This window comes from Diorhabda sublineata, chromosome 4 (genome assembly GCF_026230105.1).
Source record: "Diorhabda sublineata isolate icDioSubl1.1 chromosome 4, icDioSubl1.1, whole genome shotgun sequence".
Lineage (NCBI taxonomy): Eukaryota > Metazoa > Arthropoda > Insecta > Coleoptera > Chrysomelidae > Diorhabda > Diorhabda sublineata.
The window spans coordinates 2,727,123-2,752,347 of record NC_079477.1 but is presented as its reverse complement, the minus strand read 5'-3'; the positions used below and the strand labels follow the sequence as shown (position 1 = coordinate 2,752,347).

General features: G+C 33.7%; 1 protein-coding gene across 1 annotated transcript in view; it reads left to right on the top strand.

Moving 5' to 3' along the window:
- Positions 1-1,526: 1,526 nt before the first annotated feature.
- The window catches only part of LOC130442692 (ATP-binding cassette subfamily G member 4-like), a 36,638-nt gene continuing 12,939 nt past the window's right edge, over positions 1,527-25,225 (top strand). The window contains exons 1-2 of the mRNA XM_056777014.1: positions 1,527-1,889; positions 18,598-18,715. Of these exons, the coding sequence (XP_056632992.1) occupies positions 1,709-1,889; positions 18,598-18,715 (299 nt within the window). The 5' untranslated portion in view covers positions 1,527-1,708. The remainder of the gene's footprint in view (positions 1,890-18,597; positions 18,716-25,225) is intronic.

Genomic DNA, 25,225 nt, shown 5'->3' with positions numbered 1-25,225 from the left:
TCGAAAACCCTGAGGATGCATATATGTGGTCAAATTCATAACGAATTTCAATGGAAATCCAGTAAACTACGTAGATATCGGTCACCCTGAGCACCAAGTACCTCGAAGGTCATCTCCGTCATTATTTTCGTGTTCAGCGTTCTCGAAAACCCTGAGGATGCATATATGTGGTCAAATTCATAACGAATTTCAATGGAAATCCAGTAAACTACGTAGATATCGGCCACCTTCAACACCAAGTACCTAGAAGGTCATCGCCGTCATTATTTTCGTGTTCAGCGTAGTCGAAAACCCTGAGGATGCATATATGTGGTCAAATTCATAACGAATTTCAATGGAAATCCAGTAAACTACGTAGATATCGGTCACCCTGAGCACCAAGTACCTCGAAGGTCATCGCCGTCATTATTTTCGTGTTCAGCGTTCTTGAAAACCCTGAGGATGCATATATGTGGTCAAATTCATAACGAATTTCAATGGAAATCCAGTAAACTACGTAGATATCGGTCACCCTGAGCACCAAGTACCTCGAAGGTCATCGCCGTCATTATTTTCGTGTTCGGCGTTCTTGAAAACCCTGAGGATGCATATATGTGGTCAAATTCATAACGAATTTCAATGGAAATCCAGTAAACTACGTAGATATCGGCCACCTTGAGCACCAAGTACCTCGAAGGTCATCGCCGTCATTATTTTCGTGTTCAACCCATTACACCATGTGAAAACCAAGCTACTCACAATAACGAAAACCTTCGTTTATTCGTTGCTTACTGCAAACAGACTTTTACATGTATTCTAAATATAAAGATTGCTTCTGTTCCCATCTAACTATAATCTTATTTATGGTGATCAAATTATTGTTTTGCAATAGTTTTTACAATTTTCCTGTACTCCCAAATTTTGTAAAAAATCCATTTATACAAGTATTCAATTCAAATGTTTGAATTTGGCGCGTCGTTTTGGGATCGAATTCTGATTGGCTGCTTCCCAGCTGGTGCGCTATAGCACACCCTGTAGTCTTTACATCATGGGTTTCGACTTTCAGTGCTTTATTTCCTCGTCTAAAATTTAGTAAATCGTTTCAATTTGTCAGATTCATTTTTCTTGGAAAATCGTCTCGATATTAAAGTCTCGGTATTTAAGCACGATTCCAGAAGTTACGCGCATGCGTCGAGGGGTATATTGTGCGGTATATTGTAAACATTTAAAAAAGAAGAAGAACATAAAAAGATCTAACAATTAAAAGTTGAAGAAATTCTAATAATTAACGTTAATAATCTATTCATAACAACTTTTTTTAATTCATTTCATTAAAAATATTTCTGAAGCTCCATTTGTTACTGATTCAGTTTCAAATACCGCATTGTTTTTATAAATAATTTATTTTCTCAACTAGTTCACGTCTGACTAAATGTTTAAAGTTCAATTTTACTTTAATCGCTGAATAACAAATTTTTAATCACCCAGGTAAACTCTCGAACTGATAACAATCTCAATAAATACTTGAAAACAACGAATTCAGCTTTAGAAGTTGACAGATCTCCCCACGGTTGTATCGAACCTCCTGAGGTGTAAATTTTCATTTTCACTTGTTCTAGTTTTATCAGTTTAAGGCCAGTAGTCGCGTAGTAAGGTTCGATGCACTCGCTTTGGGAGAGTTGGCGCGAACGTATATGAGTGAAAACTTTTTTTCACTAAATAGTTCGAAATGGAGCAGGACGGTACTCAAAGTTTTGCCAAGTTGAAAATGAGTAAGAGGCCGGACTCTCTCAAATTGGAATTATTGACTATACCTGAAAATTCTTACGTGAATCAATTCGACAATCGTGTTATTAATGTCGGCTTTAGGAACATCAATTATACTATTAAAGAAGGTATATTTAAAAAAAGTAAGTATTTTTTTATTGGAAAAATTCATTCAATGCAATATTATGATTTATATTAAAGTGTGAAATTTAATTGAATTTAATCAATAAAAGATCTAAATTAATAAGTTAATGGTCAAATAAAAAGTATGTTAGAGAATGAATTATAATGTAACAGAAATTATGAGTACGGTTAGAAGTTCAAAAAAGAAACAATAGAAAAAGAAAATTATAGCTTTGAAAAGGTACAAATCTTCAAAAATCTAAGATTACAGTTATGAGGTAAAGAAACTATTAGCAACTAATGAAACATTAATGGAAATGAGATAGTAGAAAGCGAAATACTAAATAAAAAGATCAGAATGAAGATTTACAAAACAGATTCAAATTTATGGTGCAGAAACTATGGTAAAGGCAAAGGTGAAAAAAACAATACAAAGACCGATCAGGATTCATAAAAATGAATAACAGACAAGTTAAAATTTATGAAATAAAGGTGGAACTTATTATCCATTAATGCCCAAGGGGTCTTTAGACTAAAAATGAACCCATTTCGCAGCGCCATTTGCAGATGTTTCATCATATTTTGAGTTCCGCATGGTTCGTGAAGAACACAAGAAGTATCGTGGTTTAAGTTGTCAAAATCATAAACCAAAATTTTTTAAGGAAAATCATAAATAATAATATGTGGGATGCATGAGGTAAAAGATGAAGGGGAAGATCCAGTTCACCAAGGACAGAACCATGAAGAGACTCACTAATTCGAAAGTTGTTTTAATTTGACAATAAAAACACAGATCAATACAAATATTTATAAACTCTTAAATTTGAGTTTTTCAAGATATTGACCTAAGCAACAAAATTTGTTTTCGTCTTTGTTAATTTAAATAACAAAAAACGTGAATTTTGCTCGTTTAATTCATTAGAATTATAAAAAAATGTTGACAAAATAATTATTTTTATATAAGAGTCAATTCTGAAAAAAAAACGATTTGACCGAAAAATGATATTCTACGAGTAAAAACAATTGAAAAAACCAAGGAAAAGTTAAGTAAACATTATACTGGAGTGCATTACTCCTTAAAATTATTTTTAATTGGTTCTAATAAAATGTATACGATTAAAACGATACAAAAAAGCTATTTTGGGTAAACAATAACAAATACAAAAGACTATTTCCGGAAAATGATGGGACAATACGTAGCAGGACGCGTTATTGAGTAAGACTAGATAAAGGCGGGCCTGGACGATACTCCGAGCTTCTGGAGCGACAGGACTTTTGGATTAATGCAGCTTCACGCGATCAAATTTTGGTTAAGACTCAAGAAAACGTTCACAATGCTTTCAAAGAGCGTTGAGATGATTGTCTTCCAAGACATGTTTCGGGAAAATATCGAAGGCGAAAACCGCTCAGAACGACCGTCAAAATCGCGCGGTGAGGACACGACGGCTTAAAACAAATAATCAAACGAGTTAGGCCGAAGATCAAATATGGAAACTTGAGAGGTCCTCGTCGAAGTATAACGGGAATCCTAAACGGCATGGAAGTCTCGATGGGTCGTATTTGGAAAAATATTCACCATTGTACCATTCGGCATTGCGATCAATTTTCAAATCTGGGTCCCGTATTTATAAGATGATTTGTAAAAATTGAAAACTTGCAGGATAAAGTGCGCGAACCAAAAATTTGGGGCGTGTTTAGTTAATTTTTAGTTCGAAAGATGTTCTAGGTGATAACGAAAAAGCGATTTGTGATTTTTATTGAAATATGTTGTAAAAATAGATACTTTTAAAGCAAATTAACTTATCGTGTATTTAATAACAGAAAGCAGCTGTTCCACACATTCGATTTTGTCTGGAATATATCAGAACGAACTAATTTATCTAGATTAACATTCAAAGATTAATTTGAAGTGAAAAACGATGGTAGAGAAAAATGATAAGAGAAAGGGAGATTAGATCCAATTGATTTGCTCAAGTATTAACTTGACCTATTAACCACTAATTAGGAAACACATAAATGTGGTTTTTATTTCAAAATTATATTGCGTAAATTAAATGAAGTTTGACAATTTCTAGTCGTTGTTTGATGATGAAATTCAATAATTTTTATCTTTATACACATACAGTGTGTTTCAAAATTCGTGTATATTGTATTCGTACACATTATACAATTCAAATGTTTGAAGCCTGTTTCGTTAACCAATTTATCGCCTTCAGATACCAAAAACTTCGAAATTTGATTGTTTAAACCGTACTTTAGTTGATGACTTGAATAAATTATCATAAAAAATATAATTTATTAGTGATAAATTGAATTTTAACTTTACATTGTGAAGTCAAAAGGTCAAATGAATAGGTAAATTTAGTGTTGTCTCGGTCGTCTATCTATAAACCATTTTTTTTTAATTTGTGAATAAAAATTTATGCAAATTGAAACCTAAGTAGACTAGATATTTGCTAATAACCGTTTCTTATCACCTCTGAATTTATTTTTATACGCACAAACGACATTTTGTGAATATTCTTTTTTTGTACTCACCTTCTTTCCTCAGGTATATTGAAATTTCATTTTAATACTACCACTATCAATATACTGATACTTTTCAATGAATTAAAGTGTCTAGATGTCGTCCTGGATAAATTATTGCATGAAATCAATCTCCAAAGCCATTGCGGCTATATGGACTTGTCGTAGGCTTCTTGGCATAACATGGAAACTTGAGCCTTAGGACAAAACAATGGGACAAATGCGTATATATAGCGAACAAAGACATTCCATTAAAAAAGTAATCATTTACTGCTATTCAGGGATCAATAAGGCTTCAATTGCATATCTCTTTAGATGGCTTCCAAGCAGGTTTTGATATATCGTAGATCTGATAAGTTCTGCTTCAGATCTTGATAATCATACATCTCTGAAGCGATCATTTAATTCAGCTCGATTAATCGAACGTGCAGGCTCCAAATGCATCTCTTTTCGACATCCTCTATAAATGGCTTCCAAGCAGGTTTTGATATATCGTAGATCTGATAAGTTCTGCTTCAGATCTTGATAATCATACATCTCTGAAGAGATCATTTAATTCAGCTCGATTAATCGAACGTGCAGGCTCCAAATGCATCTCTTTTCGACATCCTCTATAAATGGCTTCCAAGCAGGTTTTGATATATCGTAGATCTGATAAGTTCTGCTTCAGATCTTGATAATCATACATCTCTGAAGCGATCATTTAATTCAGCTCGATTAATCGAACGTGCCAGGCTCCAAATGCATCTCTTTTCGACATCTTCTTTAGATGGCTTCCAAGCAGGTTTTGATATATCGTAGATCTGATAAGTTCTGCTTCAGATCTTGATAATCATACATCTCTGAAGCGATCATTTATAATTCAGCTCGATTAATCGAACGTGCAGGCTCCAAATGCATCTCTTTTCGACATCCTCTATAAATGGCTTCCAAGCAGGCTTTGATATATCGTAGATCTGATAAGTTCTGCTTCAGATCTTGATAATCATACATCTCTGAAGAGATTATTTAATTCAGCTCGATTAATTGAACGTGCAGGCTCCAAATGCATCTCTTTTCGACATCCTCTATAAATGGCTTCCAAGCAGGTTTTGATATATCGTAGATCTGATAAGTTCTGCTTCAGATCTTGATAATCATACATCTCTGAAGCGATCATTTAATTCAGCTCGATTAATCGAACGTGCAGGCTCCAAATGCATCTCTTTTCGACATTCTCTATAAATGGCTTCCAAGCAGGTTTTGATATATCCTAGATCTGATAAGTTCTGCTTCAGATCTTGATAATCATACATCTCTGAAGCGATCATTTATAATTCAGCTCGATTAATCGAACGTGCAGGCTCCAAATGCATCTCTTTTCGACATCCTCTATAAATGGCTTCCAAGCAGGCTTTGATATATCGTAGATCTGATAAGTTCTGCTTCAGATCTTGATAATCATACATCTCTGAAGCGATCATTTATAATTCAGCTCGATTAATCGAACGTGCAGGCTCCAAATGCATCTCTTTTCGACATCCTCTATAAATGGCTTCCAAGCAGGCTTTGATATATCGTAGATCTGATAAGTTCTGCTTCAGATCTTGATAATCATACATCTCTGAAGAGATTATTTAATTCAGCTCGATTAATTGAACGTGCAGGCTCCAAATGCATCTCTTTTCGACATCCTCTATAAATGGCTTCCAAGCAGGTTTTGATATATCGTAGATCTGATAAGTTCTGCTTCAGATCTTGATAATCATACATCTCTGAAGCGATCATTTAATTCAGCTCGATTAATCGAACGTGCAGGCTCCAAATGCATCTCTTTTCGACATTCTCTATAAATGGCTTCCAAGCAGGTTTTGATATATCCTAGATCTGATAAGTTCTGCTTCAGATCTTGATAATCATACATCTCTGAAGCGATCATTTATAATTCAGCTCGATTAATTGAACGTGCAAGCTCCAAATGCATCTCTTTTCGACATCCTCTATAAATGGCTTCCAAGCAGGCTTTGATATATCGTAGATCTGATAAGTTCTGCTTCAGATCTTGATAATCATACATCTCTGAAGCGATCATTTATAATTCAGCTCGATTAATTGAACGTGCAAGCTCCAAATGCATCTCTTTTCGACATCCTCTATAAATGGCTTCCAAGCAGGCTTTGATATATCGTAGATCTGATAAGTTCTGCTTCAGATCTTGATAATCATACATCTCTGAAGCGATCATTTATAATTCAGCTCGATTAATTGAACGTGCAAGCTCCAAATGCATCTCTTTTCGACATCCTCTATAAATGGCTTCCAAGCAGGCTTTGATATATCGTAGATCTGATAAGTTCTGCTTCAGATCTTGATAATCATACATCTCTGAAGCGATCATTTATAATTCAGCTCGATTAATTGAACGTGCAAGCTCCAAATGCATCTCTTTTCGACATCCTCTATAAATGGCTTCCAAGCAGGCTTTGATATATCGTAGATCTGATAAGTTCTGCTTCAGATCTTGATAATCATACATCTCTGAAGCGATCATTTATAATTCAGCTCGATTAATTGAACGTGCAAGCTCCAAATGCATCTCTTTTCGACATCCTCTATAAATGGCTTCCAAGCAGGCTTTGATATATCGTAGATCTGATAAGTTCTGCTTCAGATCTTGATAATCATACATCTCTGAAGCGATCATTTAATTCAGCTCGATTAATCGAACGTGCAGGCTCCAAATGCATCTCTTTTCGACATCCTCTATAAATGGCTTCCAAGCAGGCTTTGATATATCGTAGATCTGATAAGTTCTGCTTCAGATCTTGATAATCATACATCTCTGAAGAGATTATTTAATTCAGCTCGATTAATTGAACGTGCAGGCTCCAAATGCATCTCTTTTCGACATCCTCTATAAATGGCTTCCAAGCAGGTTTTGATATATCGTAGATCTGATAAGTTCTGCTTCAGATCTTGATAATCATACCTCTCTGAAGCGATCATTTAATTCAGCTCGATTAATCGAACGTGCAGGCTCCAAATGCATCTCTTTTCGACATTCTCTATAAATGGCTTCCAAGCAGGTTTTGATATATCCTAGATCTGATAAGTTCTGCTTCAGATCTTGATAATCATACATCTCTGAAGCGATCATTTAATTCAGCTCGATTAATCGAACGTGCAGGCTCCAAATGCATCTCTTTTCGACATCCTCTATAAATGGCTTCCAAGCAGGTTTTGATATATCGTAGATCTGATAAGTTCTGCTTCAGATCTTGATAATCATACATCTCTGAAGCGATCATTTATAATTCAGCTCGATTAATTGAACGTGCAAGCTCCAAATGCATCTCTTTTCGACATCCTCTATAAATGGCTTCCAAGCAGGCTTTGATATATCGTAGATCTGATAAGTTCTGCTTCAGATCTTGATAATCATACATCTCTGAAGCGATCATTTATAATTCAGCTCGATTAATTGAACGTGCAAGCTCCAAATGCATCTCTTTTCGACATCCTCTATAAATGGCTTCCAAGCAGGCTTTGATATATCGTAGATCTGATAAGTTCTGCTTCAGATCTTGATAATCATACATCTCTGAAGCGATCATTTATAATTCAGCTCGATTAATTGAACGTGCAGGCTCCAAATGCATCTCTTTTCGACATCCTCTATAAATGGCTTCCAAGCAGGTTTTGATATATCGTAGATCTGATAAGTTCTGCTTCAGATCTTGATAATCATACATCTCTGAAGCGATCATTTAATTCAGCTCGATTAATCGAACGTGCAGGCTCCAAATGCATCTCTTTTCGACATTCTCTATAAATGGCTTCCAAGCAGGCTTTGATATATCGTAGATCTGATAAGTTCTGCTTCAGATCTTGATAATCATACATCTCTGAAGCGATCATTTAATTCAGCTCGATTAATTGAACGTGCCAGGCTCCAAATGCATCTCTTTTCGACATCCTCTATAAATGGCTTCCAAGCAGGTTTTGATATATCGTAGATCTGATAAGTTCTGCTTCAGATCTTGATAATCATACATCTCTGAAGCGATCATTTAATTCAGCTCGATTAATTGAACGTGCCAGGCTCCAAATGCATCTCTTTTCGACATCCTCTATAAATGGCTTCCAAGCAGGTTTTGATATATCGTAGATCTGATAAGTTCTGCTTCAGATCTTGATAATCATACATCTCTGAAGCGATCATTTAATTCAGCTCGATTAATTGAACGTGCCAGGCTCCAAATGCATCTCTTTTCGACATCCTCTATAAATGGCTTCCAAGCAGGTTTTGATATATCGTAGATCTGATAAGTTCTGCTTCAGATCTTGATAATCATACCTCTCTGAAGCGATCATTTAATTCAGCTCGATTAATCGAACGTGCAGGCTCCAAATGCATCTCTTTTCGACATTCTCTATAAATGGCTTCCAAGCAGGTTTTGATATATCCTAGATCTGATAAGTTCTGCTTCAGATCTTGATAATCATACATCTCTGAAGCGATCATTTAATTCAGCTCGATTAATCGAACGTGCAGGCTCCAAATGCATCTCTTTTCGACATCCTCTATAAATGGCTTCCAAGCAGGTTTTGATATATCGTAGATCTGATAAGTTCTGCTTCAGATCTTGATAATCATACATCTCTGAAGCGATCATTTAATTCAGCTCGATTAATCGAACGTGCAGGCTCCAAATGCATCTCTTTTCGACATCCTCTATAAATGGCTTCCAAGCAGGTTTTGATATATCGTAGATCTGATAAGTTCTGCTTCAGATCTTGATAATCATACATCTCTGAAGAGATTATTTAATTCAGCTCGATTAATTGAACGTGCAGGCTCCAAATGCATCTCTTTTCGACATCCTCTATAAATGGCTTCCAAGCAGGTTTTGATATATCGTAGATCTGATAAGTTCTGCTTCAGATCTTGATAATCATACATCTCTGAAGAGATTATTTAATTCAGCTCGATTAATCGAACGTGCAGGCTCCAAATGCATCTCTTTTCGACATCCTCTATAAATGGCTTCCAAGCAGGTTTTGATATATCGTAGATCTGATAAGTTCTGCTTCAGATCTTGATAATCATACATCTCTGAAGCGATCATTTAATTCAGCTCGATTAATCGAACGTGCAGGCTCCAAATGCATCTCTTTTCGACATCCTCTATAAATGGCTTCCAAGCAGGTTTTGATATATCGTAGATCTGATAAGTTCTGCTTCAGATCTTGATAATCATACATCTCTGAAGCGATCATTTATAATTCAGCTCGATTAATTGAACGTGCAAGCTCCAAATGCATCTCTTTTCGACATCCTCTATAAATGGCTTCCAAGCAGGTTTTGATATATCGTAGATCTGATAAGTTCTGCTTCAGATCTTGATAATCATACATCTCTGAAGCGATCATTTAATTCAGCTCGATTAATCGAACGTGCAGGCTCCAAATGCATCTCTTTTCGACATCCTCTATAAATGGCTTCCAAGCAGGTTTTGATATATCGTAGATCTGATAAGTTCTGCTTCAGATCTTGATAATCATACATCTCTGAAGAGATTATTTAATTCAGCTCGATTAATCGAACGTGCAGGCTCCAAATGCATCTCTTTTCGACATCCTCTATAAATGGCTTCCAAGCAGGTTTTGATATATCGTAGATCTGATAAGTTCTGCTTCAGATCTTGATAATCATACATCTCTGAAGCGATCATTTAATTCAGCTCGATTAATTGAACGTGCCAGGCTCCAAATGCATCTCTTTTCGACATCCTCTATAAATGGCTTCCAAGCAGGTTTTGATATATCGTAGATCTGATAAGTTCTGCTTCAGATCTTGATAATCATACATCTCTGAAGCGATCATTTATAATTCAGCTCGATTAATCGAACGTGCAGGCTCCAAATGCATCTCTTTTCGACATCCTCTATAAATGGCTTCCAAGCAGGTTTTGATATATCGTAGATCTGATAAGTTCTGCTTCAGATCTTGATAATCATACATCTCTGAAGCGATCATTTAATTCAGCTCGATTAATCGAACGTGCAGGCTCCAAATGCATCTCTTTTCGACATCCTCTATAAATGGCTTCCAAGCAGGTTTTGATATATCGTAGATCTGATAAGTTCTGCTTCAGATCTTGATAATCATACATCTCTGAAGCGATCATTTAATTCAGCTCGATTAATTGAACGTGCCAGGCTCCAAATGCATCTCTTTTCGACATCCTCTATAAATGGCTTCCAAGCAGGCTTTGATATATCGTAGATCTGATAAGTTCTGCTTCAGATCTTGATAATCATACATCTCTGAAGCGATCATTTAATTCAGCTCGATTAATCGAACGTGCAGGCTCCAAATGCATCTCTTTTCGACATCCTCTATAAATGGCTTCCAAGCAGGTTTTGATATATCGTAGATCTGATAAGTTCTGCTTCAGATCTTGATAATCATACATCTCTGAAGAGATTATTTAATTCAGCTCGATTAATTGAACGTGCAGGCTCCAAATGCATCTCTTTTCGACATCCTCTATAAATGGCTTCCAAGCAGGTTTTGATATATCGTAGATCTGATAAGTTCTGCTTCAGATCTTGATAATCATACATCTCTGAAGAGATTATTTAATTCAGCTCGATTAATCGAACGTGCAGGCTCCAAATGCATCTCTTTTCGACATCCTCTATAAATGGCTTCCAAGCAGGTTTTGATATATCGTAGATCTGATAAGTTCTGCTTCAGATCTTGATAATCATACATCTCTGAAGCGATCATTTAATTCAGCTCGATTAATCGAACGTGCAGGCTCCAAATGCATCTCTTTTCGACATCCTCTATAAATGGCTTCCAAGCAGGTTTTGATATATCGTAGATCTGATAAGTTCTGCTTCAGATCTTGATAATCATACATCTCTGAAGCGATCATTTAATTCAGCTCGATTAATCGAACGTGCAGGCTCCAAATGCATCTCTTTTCGACATCCTCTATAAATGGCTTCCAAGCAGGTTTTGATATATCGTAGATCTGATAAGTTCTGCTTCAGATCTTGATAATCATACATCTCTGAAGCGATCATTTAATTCAGCTCGATTAATCGAACGTGCAGGCTCCAAATGCATCTCTTTTCGACATCCTCTATAAATGGCTTCCAAGCAGGTTTTGATATATCGTAGATCTGATAAGTTCTGCTTCAGATCTTGATAATCATACATCTCTGAAGCGATCATTTAATTCAGCTCGATTAATCGAACGTGCAGGCTCCAAATGCATCTCTTTTCGACATCCTCTATAAATGGCTTCCAAGCAGGCTTTGATATATCGTAGATCTGATAAGTTCTGCTTCAGATCTTGATAATCATACATCTCTGAAGCGATCATTTAATTCAGCTCGATTAATCGAACGTGCAGGCTCCAAATGCATCTCTTTTCGACATCCTCTATAAATGGCTTCCAAGCAGGTTTTGATATATCGTAGATCTGATAAGTTCTGCTTCAGATCTTGATAATCATACATCTCTGAAGCGATCATTTATAATTCAGCTCGATTAATTGAACGTGCAAGCTCCAAATGCATCTCTTTTCGACATCCTCTATAAATGGCTTCCAAGCAGGTTTTGATATATCGTAGATCTGATAAGTTCTGCTTCAGATCTTGATAATCATACATCTCTGAAGCGATCATTTAATTCAGCTCGATTAATCGAACGTGCAGGCTCCAAATGCATCTCTTTTCGACATCCTCTATAAATGGCTTCCAAGCAGGTTTTGATATATCGTAGATCTGATAAGTTCTGCTTCAGATCTTGATAATCATACATCTCTGAAGCGATCATTTAATTCAGCTCGATTAATCGAACGTGCAGGCTCCAAATGCATCTCTTTTCGACATCCTCTATAAATGGCTTCCAAGCAGGCTTTGATATATCGTAGATCTGATAAGTTCTGCTTCAGATCTTGATAATCATACATCTCTGAAGCGATCATTTAATTCAGCTCGATTAATCGAACGTGCAGGCTCCAAATGCATCTCTTTTCGACATCCTCTATAAATGGCTTCCAAGCAGGTTTTGATATATCGTAGATCTGATAAGTTCTGCTTCAGATCTTGATAATCATACATCTCTGAAGCGATCATTTAATTCAGCTCGATTAATTGAACGTGCCAGGCTCCAAATGCATCTCTTTTCGACATCCTCTATAAATGGCTTCCAAGCAGGTTTTGATATATCGTAGATCTGATAAGTTCTGCTTCAGATCTTGATAATCATACATCTCTGAAGCGATCATTTAATTCAGCTCGATTAATCGAACGTGCAGGCTCCAAATGCATCTCTTTTCGACATCCTCTATAAATGGCTTCCAAGCAGGTTTTGATATATCGTAGATCTGATAAGTTCTGCTTCAGATCTTGATAATCATACATCTCTGAAGCGATCATTTAATTCAGCTCGATTAATTGAACGTGCCAGGCTCCAAATGCATCTCTTTTCGACATCCTCTATAAATGGCTTCCAAGCAGGTTTTGATATATCGTAGATCTGATAAGTTCTGCTTCAGATCTTGATAATCATACATCTCTGAAGCGATCATTTAATTCAGCTCGATTAATTGAACGTGCCAGGCTCCAAATGCATCTCTTTTCGACATCCTCTATAAATGGCTTCCAAGCAGGCTTTGATATATCGTAGATCTGATAAGTTCTGCTTCAGATCTTGATAATCATACATCTCTGAAGCGATCATTTAATTCAGCTCGATTAATCGAACGTGCAGGCTCCAAATGCATCTCTTTTCGACATCCTCTATAAATGGCTTCCAAGCAGGTTTTGATATATCGTAGATCTGATAAGTTCTGCTTCAGATCTTGATAATCATACATCTCTGAAGCGATCATTTAATTCAGCTCGATTAATTGAACGTGCCAGGCTCCAAATGCATCTCTTTTCGACATCCTCTATAAATGGCTTCCAAGCAGGCTTTGATATATCGTAGATCTGATAAGTTCTGCTTCAGATCTTGATAATCATACATCTCTGAAGCGATCATTTAATTCAGCTCGATTAATCGAACGTGCAGGCTCCAAATGCATCTCTTTTCGACATCCTCTATAAATGGCTTCCAAGCAGGTTTTGATATATCGTAGATCTGATAAGTTCTGCTTCAGATCTTGATAATCATACATCTCTGAAGAGATTATTTAATTCAGCTCGATTAATTGAACGTGCAGGCTCCAAATGCATCTCTTTTCGACATCCTCTATAAATGGCTTCCAAGCAGGTTTTGATATATCGTAGATCTGATAAGTTCTGCTTCAGATCTTGATAATCATACATCTCTGAAGAGATTATTTAATTCAGCTCGATTAATCGAACGTGCAGGCTCCAAATGCATCTCTTTTCGACATCCTCTATAAATGGCTTCCAAGCAGGTTTTGATATATCGTAGATCTGATAAGTTCTGCTTCAGATCTTGATAATCATACATCTCTGAAGCGATCATTTAATTCAGCTCGATTAATCGAACGTGCAGGCTCCAAATGCATCTCTTTTCGACATCCTCTATAAATGGCTTCCAAGCAGGTTTTGATATATCGTAGATCTGATAAGTTCTGCTTCAGATCTTGATAATCATACATCTCTGAAGCGATCATTTAATTCAGCTCGATTAATCGAACGTGCAGGCTCCAAATGCATCTCTTTTCGACATCCTCTATAAATGGCTTCCAAGCAGGCTTTGATATATCGTAGATCTGATAAGTTCTGCTTCAGATCTTGATAATCATACATCTCTGAAGCGATCATTTAATTCAGCTCGATTAATCGAACGTGCAGGCTCCAAATGCATCTCTTTTCGACATCCTCTATAAATGGCTTCCAAGCAGGTTTTGATATATCGTAGATCTGATAAGTTCTGCTTCAGATCTTGATAATCATACATCTCTGAAGCGATCATTTAATTCAGCTCGATTAATCGAACGTGCAGGCTCCAAATGCATCTCTTTTCGACATCCTCTATAAATGGCTTCCAAGCAGGTTTTGATATATCGTAGATCTGATAAGTTCTGCTTCAGATCTTGATAATCATACATCTCTGAAGCGATCATTTATAATTCAGCTCGATTAATTGAACGTGCAAGCTCCAAATGCATCTCTTTTCGACATCCTCTATAAATGGCTTCCAAGCAGGTTTTGATATATCGTAGATCTGATAAGTTCTGCTTCAGATCTTGATAATCATACATCTCTGAAGCGATCATTTAATTCAGCTCGATTAATCGAACGTGCAGGCTCCAAATGCATCTCTTTTCGACATCCTCTATAAATGGCTTCCAAGCAGGTTTTGATATATCGTAGATCTGATAAGTTCTGCTTCAGATCTTGATAATCATACATCTCTGAAGAGATTATTTAATTCAGCTCGATTAATTGAACGTGCAGGCTCCAAATGCATCTCTTTTCGACATCCTCTATAAATGGCTTCCAAGCAGGTTTTGATATATCGTAGATCTGATAAGTTCTGCTTCAGATCTTGATAATCATACATCTCTGAAGAGATTATTTAATTCAGCTCGATTAATCGAACGTGCAGGCTCCAAATGCATCTCTTTTCGACATCCTCTATAAATGGCTTCCAAGCAGGTTTTGATATATCGTAGATCTGATAAGTTCTGCTTCAGATCTTGATAATCATACATCTCTGAAGAGATTATTTAATTCAGCTCGATTAATCGAACGTGCAGGCTCCAAATGCATCTCTTTTCGACATCCTCTATAAATGGCTTCCAAGCAGGTTTTGATATATCGTAGATCTGATAAGTTCTGCTTCAGATCTTGATAATCATACATCTCTGAAGCGATCATTTAATTCAGCTCGATTAATCGAACGTGCAGGCTCCAAATGCATCTCTTTTCGACATCCTCTATAAATGGCTTCCAAGCAGGTTTAGATATATCGTAGATCTGATAAGTTCTGCTTCAGATCTTGATAATCATACATCTCTGAAGCGATCATTTAATTCAGCTCGATTAATTGAACGTGCCAGGCTCCAAATGCATCTCTTTTCGACATCTTCTTTAGATGGCTTCCAAGCAACTTTTGATGTAAGCGTGAACTGGCAAGTTGTGCTCTAGATATTGATCATTATATATCTCCAATGAGATCATTTGATTCGGCTTGATTGAATAAATGTGCAGACTTCAAATGCATCTCTCGTCAATATCCTTTTTGGATGGCTTCTATCAGACTTTGATTTAACTTGTTTTTTCATTCTATTCCATTGTTTTTATGGCAAAAAAGTAATGCATTATCAATATTGTTAGGTTTTCCTTCATAACATTGGTGGTAACAAACTTACCAAAAATAATCAGAACTTTGTTTTCATTATAATTAAATTTGATACAAGATATTGGGCCTTGAAAAAGAAATTAGGAATATTAAACCTAATGTCATCATGTAGGGTAGTTGACAAAAAAATTTAAAGTTTAAAACGTAAGTTAGAGAAACATGTAGTTGAATAGTCAAAAAGTCAAAATTATTATATCATAAACGAAGCTCATGATAAGAAATAACTGGCGACAAAGCTATTATATATTATAACAATAATTCATGCGTTTTCATCATCGTTCATAGTTGTTAATTGTCAAAATTGTCGCTTTTGAGGCTCTGAGATTGTCTAAAAACAAATGCATCCACAACGTGTGACACAATTCCATGGCGTGTACTCCTTTCGGTGATTAGAATTGGCCCCCCTTGAACGTGTGATTTAACACCATTACGTGTGTTAGAAGATTCAATGTTGCATCAACCATCAATTCAGTCAAATTTATGCAGAATGATCTTGGAAAATTTCAAGAAACGTGTGCATATGTGTATGTAAAGCCGCGAAGTCTGCAATATGTGTTTCTATTTAATTACAATTTTTTGGGACATCCTTTACATACTAATTTTTTCAGTATTCTCTCTAATTTTGTGTATTTTTTTATTATTATTATTTTTTCTACACTTATTTATAAATTGAGAGTCGAAGTAAATAAATTCTTATGATACAAACGGAATCGTCACACTTCAATTGACGTTAATGTGTAGGTAATTTTAATAACAAAGCAATTGTGTTTGTAGAAAATTATTCTTTTCGAAATAAAAACCTATCTCACATCACGAAGGTTACAAAACAAAGAGATTTGATAATATATAAACAAAATCGTGTCACAAACTAATTCAAAAGGGATACTACATTTTTCAAAATTGTTCGATATCAGTACGTGAATTTAAAATTTAAAAAAGTCGTGTTTTTGCAACTATATTTGCTTTATGATTAGCGATAATATATAATCTGTTTATACATCAATAATTCGATGATTTCTTTGTCGAAATAATTGTTGGAAAACACAAATAGTGATGAAATCTTGGTTATATTACCCATTAAAAATATTACTATACAGGGTGCGGCGGGGTCAAAGGTCAAAATTTGACGTTTTTTGATTTTTCTCGAAAACGGTAAATTTTATCCAAAAAAACCCATACAAAAGTTGTAGATCTTAAAATCCTCTACAAAAATGGTTTCTATGATTTTTTCCCTAAGTGTTACCATTCATGAGATATCGTCATAACAATTTTAGGATAATTTAAGGGAATAATGCGACTTTTAGAATCGCGATATCTCAGAAATGGTAACTCTTAGAAAAAAAATCATACAAACCATTTTTGTAGAGAATTTTGAAATCTACAACTTTAGTTTGAAGTCTTATTTTGATAAAACTTGCCGTTTTCGAGAAAAATCCAAAAAACTTTAAATTATAACCTTTGACCCCGAATAACTTTTGTAGTACATATAGGATCGATGGGAATTTTTAAAATTTGTAATGGTAAACCCCAGATCTTCACCAATATTTTTATGTCTAAATTACATCGAACAATAAAATATTTTCTCGTAGATAGGTCAACGAATGAGTGCGTTCGCAAAAATCTTTATGCCAAGACTGCAATGAAATTTTTAACCACGCTGTCGATGCATATTGTCAAATAAAAATTATATTTATTTACAAAAAAGGTATAAGAAGTAAATAGAAATATATTTTTGGTATACACACGCCACTGGATACTGGCATTGACCGTACGCACTTTTATAGAAATTTCTTCCAAGTGTTTATTTTGTTCCATATCAGCTGAGCAATGGCTTCTGCTTTGTGTCGATTCTTTGTTGTATGATGCGACCTGCAGGAAGTGATTTGTAATTGTTGACAGAACCGGGGCAGGCATATCTGTTTAAGAGTACATTCAATAATTGAAAACTTTTTTTATTATTAATTGTATTAAGGAAATAGAAAAAATATTAATTTTGAAAAAATAATACCGATATTTGTGTAAAAAAATAAAATTATCCTTATTAAGATTATATACGAGGGTTGTCCAAAAACTTTTTTGACCTAACAACATTTTCCAACAGTCTAACAGTTCTTTTAATTTTCCCCGATATCAGTATTTTTCGTCAAAATAGGCTTTTACGTCTTTCTACAGTAAAAAGAAAACAGCAGAAAGTAGCTTGGGGCCAGATCTGGTGAAAAAAGTGGATGGTCAACCAATTCGAAGTACTATTCCTAAATTTAAGTGAGGAAAAACACTTTCTTTTTCTTCAAATGATTAAGATGAAACCTATGCATTTTTCACTTGTTGCAATCTGGTGGTGGATCCAGATTCCATCTATAGTTATTAATCGACACAACAAACCTTTCATTTTGCTTAAACCACGCCAGGGAAATGTTCATTCGATAATGCTTTTGGTACTAAGTGTGAAAACGCGGCTCCTAGCGGGCAGATAGCCTAAGGATGCATAATTTTACAGTCAGTATATGGAAAATCAGTTCTTTGGGTTTGCCGATAGTTTGAATTCAGCTGCCCAAAATTATGCGGCTGTAAATTGTTGTGCAAAGTCTCAACAGTACTGATATCTTCAGGTTGAGGTCGGAAACTTTTCAAATAACCCGACTCAAGTCTCGTTATTTCTAATATAGATTCAACCTTTGGTAAATCCAGAAGATAAGTCAAATTGTCAAATATTAAGATGCCGAACTTTATTAAAAACCTCTTCAGAGACAGAGTATTATCCTAGTGTGATATCCATGACTTATTTTTCCTTATTTTGTACATCCATTCCATAAATCCAAATTAGGATATTTTCCAATAAGAGAATTTTTTTGTTACAGAAACTAGGGTGGTATTGGATAATATAAATGGAGATTTTTCTGGTGGAGAATTGACAGCAATAATGGGTCCATCTGGTGCGGGCAAAACCATGTTATTAAACATCTTAGCAGGATATACGTAAGTAAAAAATACTAATATATTTACCATTAATTAATTATTCAAAAAAAATTTTTGAATACCTCGTAATCGCCTTGATACATCTTTATAAACAACGAATTCTACATGCTCTTTCTATGACTTACAATGACACACAATATAATCTTCGAGATCTAAAACAGTGGCTTCATTTAACTGGAGAATTTTATTGTATTCAGTGTAATGCGTGGGTTAGATGCCGAGTAAATAGTTTTTTTCGCTACTTGCTGGGATTTGGTAGAAGCGAAACCAGTTATTGGGGCAACCTAGAGGGGTCGAGACAAGCAAATACTCTTCTGGGAAACTATAAATAGAGTAGATCTGTTGAACGTATCAACCTAAGTAAAAACAATCTATGAATGCTGACAGGAGCTCTATCGTTGCATTGTTCTAGCCTTTTGAAAAGGAGTGGGATTAATGGATGATTTGTAAACCATGGGTTCTTCAGTATCGTAGACCCAATAGATCCTTTGGATCGCGGTGTATACGAGACTCCAAATCTTTATATAAAAATACGTACGTAGTCTCAGTTGCAAGTTTGATTAAGTACTTTGCACTGACTTCATTAAATCTGGGTTGAAGTTACTACGTTACAACTATAATTAGCTATTTATTTTGTTTTATTTGCAAAGAATTTATTTTCCTTCATGGTTTTTGCTTTGAAATTTCCTTTTCCAGAAAAAAGCAACGAATGGGATACAAAAAATGCTCAGTTCTTGCCTGGTACCCTGTTTAAACCAAACTCCCTTACATTTTACTCGTCTTTTTACGTTTTATAATTTAATATTCAGTTGTGGCAAGTTAACGAGGTATATTAATGATTTTTTTCTACAAGAAGGACTACAATTAAGTCCATTTGCGTAAATAACGGCGTAAAATGCGATTTATAATGATTATTTTCTTTTAATTTGAAATAAAACTTATTGTTACTGCTTTGGTGAATATCCAAATTTCGTGACAGAATATGTAAACTTGATCATACAATTAATTAATTAATATTAATAAATGGTTTTTCATATATTTGATGCCGAATATAAATATACTTGGATCCGTTTTATTTATCTATAAATTTGATAACAATATAAAGCGTTGAACTTATATTTGATTTAAAATTTTTTATGTTTAAGTGTTAGACAATTGTTCTTATCAATGATAAGTTTCGATTATATTTCGATTATTTCAATTTGAAAAACGTGTACACAATTGGTAGTTGTAATTAGATAAAAAAACATAATTATTTATCTAAAATAACCAGCTTCCTATTTCTCTATCTCTTGTAGAATATTTAAAAAGTACCCGACATACATTATCCCGTCTTAATTATGAATATTTATATCGAAATGATGTTGTTAATTAAGGAAAAAAAATAATTATCACAACAACATGTCATATCCATTATTCTAATGTCATATAATGCATTCTAAGTAGAGTTACCACTTTTTTTTTCTATAATAAAATTATATTAAATATAAATAGTTTATTTTTATCTTTTATTATGTTTTGAAACATCGCTTTTTGCAGTTAGTGTTAAATTAGTATCTCTACAGACACTTCAGTGTATATTTAAATACGAAATTCATTTTTTATCAAATTCAAAGATGTCTTTATTTCTTTCGTCAAACCATTCACTATTCATCACAGTAAAAACTCTTTTTGTTAATGCTGGTGCTAAAGCACGTGGTTATATGTCTCAAGAAACTGTATTCTATAAAAAACAAACCGCCAAATATCTATGATACCAAAAGCACGTGGTCATATGTCTTAAGAAACTGTATTTCATAAAAACAAACCGTCATAAGCCTTTATATACCATCTTTTATAAGAAACTAAGCGCCAAATGTCTATGATACCAAAAGCACGTGGTCATATGTCTTTATAAACTGTTTTTTATAAAAACAAACCGCCATAAGTCTTTATATACTATCTTTTATAAAAAATAAACCGCCAAATATCATGACACCAAAAGCACGTGGTTATATGTCTTAAAAAACTGTTTTTTATAAAAACAAACCGCCACAAGTCTTTATATACTATCTTTTATAAAAAACAAATCGCCAAATGTCTATAATACCAAAAGCACGTGGTTATATGTCTTAAAAAACTGTATTTTATAAAAACAAACCGCCACAAGTCTTTATATACTATCTTTTATAAAAAACAAATCGCCAAATGTCTATAATACCAAAAGCACGTGGTTATATGTCTTAAAAAACTGTATTTTATAAAAACAAACCGCCATAAGTCTTTATATACTATCTTTTATAAAAAATAAACCGCCAAATGTCTATGATACTAAAAACACGTGGTTATATGTCTTAAAAAACTGTATTTTATAAAAACAAACCGCCACAAGTCTTTATATACTATCTTTTATAAAAAACAAATCGCCAAATGTCTATAATACCAAAAGCACGTGGTTATATGTCTTAAAAAACTGTTTTTTATAAAAACAAACCGCCACAAGTCTTTATATACTATCTTTTATAAAAAACAAATCGCCAAATGTCTATAATACCAAAAGCACGTGGTTATATGTCTTAAAAAACTGTATTTTATAAAAACAAACCGCCACAAGTCTTTATATACTATCTTTTATAAAAAACAAATCGCCAAATGTCTATAATACCAAAAGCACGTAGTTATATGTCTTAAGAAACTGTATTTTATAAAAACAAACCGTCATAAGCCTTTATATACCATCTTTTATAAGAAAAAAATCGCCAAATGTCAGCATTATATATTAAATTATAAATCGTAAATGGACGAGTAAAATATACCTGCCTGTGGGGGAGTTCGGTTTAAACAGGGTATCAGACATGAACTGAACCGTTTTTGTGCCCCATTCGTTTTTTTCTGGAGAACGAAATTTCAAAGTAAAAACTTTAGTAGCTTTGTCAACTGATTTCAGTTTATCTTTACATGTTTTTCGATTCTGTGAATGATCCTTTCGTGACTATTCGATAAATGGAAAATTTATTTACTCTAGTTAATTCAGCAATTCTTATTTTAATTGTATTAACAGATTACTGAATATTTTCCTTATTTAAACATTCGAATACATTAAAAATAACTTGCTGTGTTTGTGTATCTAAATATTTATGATTAAATTCATTCATTCATTTCATTGTCTTCATTCTCCCATTGTCTAAAGATCGCCACATTTGTATTCATTATTTAATTTAATTTAATATTTCGAAGAAATTGTATACATTCAGTTTCGACCAATAGAAATATATTTACGTTTACTATTCGATGTTTTCATTGGTAAACAGTGGAGACGATGAGTCCACGTGGACTGACGGTTTGTTAGATGTTTTATACGGGGAGTAAAAAATATTTTTCATTTCTTAATTTGGTATGAATGATTGTTCCTCGCATAACTGTCTTCGGCTATTGATATTCGAAGAATTATACATATCTAACTATAAAGTCAGTTTATTAAAGCGATTCCTCTAGAAAAATGAGAAATGAGAAGTATTTTCACGTACTTTATTGTTCTCTTTATAATTACCTATAATAACTTTTTCAAAAGCTTGTCATTGATCTGAAAGAGAAAATGCGATTTTATGAAAACATTGCAGCAACAGTAAAATACCGATAAGATATTGTAACCTAGTCTTAGATAAGACCGTTTCCTGTAGGCTTACTTCCGCAAACAATTAAATATGTTTTTTCTATTATTGGAGAAGTATAGGTAAACAAAATAACGATATAAAAAAATGGAATTCGAAAACAAACTATCATATATCTTGTTTATCAAAAACAAACCGTCATAGGTCTTGGGAAACTGTCTATTACATGTCATATATTTTACTAATCTATCTTTCACAATTATCATCATATGTCTGCAGAAACACATTGTCATATATCTTTATAAACTGTGTGTTACGATAAAACAAATCGTCATAAGTCTTTATTATCTGTCTTTCATAAAAACAAACCGAATCTGTTTTTCATAAGAACAAAAAGTCTTTATAAACTGTCTTTCTTATAAACAAACAGTCATAGGTCTTGGGAAACTGTCTATTACTTGTCTTTATAAACTGTATTTTATAAAAACAAACCGCCACAAGTCTTTATATACTATCTTTTATAAAAAAACAAATCGCCAAATGTCTATAATACCAAAAGCACGTGGTTATATGTCTTAAGAAACTGTATTTTATACAAACAAACCGCCACAAGTCTTTATATACTATCTTTTATAAAAAACAAATCGCCAAATGTCTATAATACCAAAAGCACGTGGTTATATGTCTTAAAAAACTGTATTTTATAAAAACAAATCGCCACAAGTCTTTATATACTGTCTTTTATAAAAAACAAATCGCCAAATGTCTATAATACCAAAAGCACGTGGTTATATGTCTTAAAAAACTGTATTTTATAAAAACAAACCGCCACAAGTCTTTATATACTGTCTTTTATAAGAAACAAACCGCCAAATGTCTTTATATACTATCTTTTATAAGAAATAAACCGCCAAATGTCTATGATATGAAAAGCACGTGGTTATATGTCTTAAAAAACTGTATTTTATAAAAACAAACCGCCACAAGTCTTTATATACTATCTTTTATAAAAAACAAATCGCCAAATGTCTATAATACCAAAAGCACGTGGTTATATGTCTTAAAAAACTGTATTTTATAAAAACAAACCGCCACAAGTCTTTATATACTGTCTTTTATAAGAAACAAACCGCCAAATGTCTTTATATACTATCTTTTATAAGAAATAAACCGCCAAATGTCTATGATATGAAAAGCACGTGGTTATATGTCTTAAGAAACTATATTTTATAAAAACAAACCGCCAAAAGCCTTAACGAACTATCTTTTACAGAAAAAAACTGTCAAATGTCTTTAGAATCTTTTTTTCATGAAAAACAAACCGTCATAGGTCTTGGGAAACTGTCTATTACTTGTCTTTATAAACTGTATTTTATAAAAACAAATCGCCACAAGCCTTTATATACTATCTTTTATAAAAAACAAATCGCCAAATGTCTATAATACCAAAAGCACGTGGTTATATGTCTTAAGAAACTGTATTTTATACAAACAAACCGCCATAAGTCTTTATAAACTGTCTTTCTTATAAACAAACAGTCATAGGTCTTGGGAAACTGTCTATTACTTGTCTTTATAAACTGTATTTTATAAAAACAAATCGCCACAAGTCTTTATATACTATTTTTTATAAAAAACAAATCGCCAAATGTCTATAATACCAAAAGCACGTGGTTATATGTCTTAAGAAACTATATTTTATAAAAACAAACCGCCAAAAGCCTTAACGAACTATCTTTTACAGAAAAAAACTGTCAAATGTCTTTAGAATCTCTTTTTCATGAAAAACAAACCGACATAGGTCTTGGGAAACTGTCTATTACTTGTCTTTATAAATTGTATTTTATAAAAACAAACCGCCACAAGTCTTTATATACTATCTTTTATAAGAAACAAACCGCCAAATGTCTATGATACGAAAAGCACGTGGTTATATGTCTTAAGAAACTGTATTTTATAAAAACAAACCGCCACAAGCCTTAACGAACTATCTTTTACAGAAAAAAACTGTCAAATGTCTTTAGAATCTCTTTTTCATGAAAAACAAACCGTCATAGGACTTGGGAAACTGTCTTTTGTATGTCATATATCTTATGAATTATATTATATTAAAATTATAGTATGAAATCTTAAGAATTTTATATCAGAATCTGCTTGAATTATCACTCTTTTTTTCTAGCGGAAATCGCATGAAAACGTTTTTAGTAGGTTTTGGTTTTTTCCGCGAAAACACAAACAACCGTTTGTTTGATGTTTTATAATAATATGCAATAGAAAATGTTATCAAAAAGATATTCGATTTAAAACTTTAAATCTAAAACAGTACTCCAACCTAAAGGAATAAATATATGACTATAAAACAGCGAACAGGTTTTTTGTCAAACTGTAGTTCAACTGACGTAGGTATCAGTTCTCCACACACATCATTTGATGGCAAATTTCCTTGTATAAGAAATTGATTTTTTCAACACATCTATAATTTAAAAATTAAGATATTAATTCTTATATACCAAGCTCCGTTTCAAAGTCTAATGATCTTCAATTTGAAAGATTAAAAAATAATCAGTTAGAATACGTCATTATTTATATCTTATTTCCACACTTAATGTATTATATATCTAAATGAGTTTTTAATTTGAAAAAAATATCAAACTTCCTTTTTGTACCCAATATAATTAGTATAACATTATTTTCAATGTTATCACATCAGAAGTGTAGGAAACCATATGATCACTCGGTATATAAACGCCCAAATAAATGCTCAAAAAGTATGTCATAGACTGATTTATTGCTGGAATTGAAATGACCTTCGGTCTCTCACAGAACAGGGTAACCCACTATAATAACGATAGAGATACAAAATAAAAACACTCTGTATAAAACCGTAACGTATTTTCCGTCAAGACTAAACACATTTTGA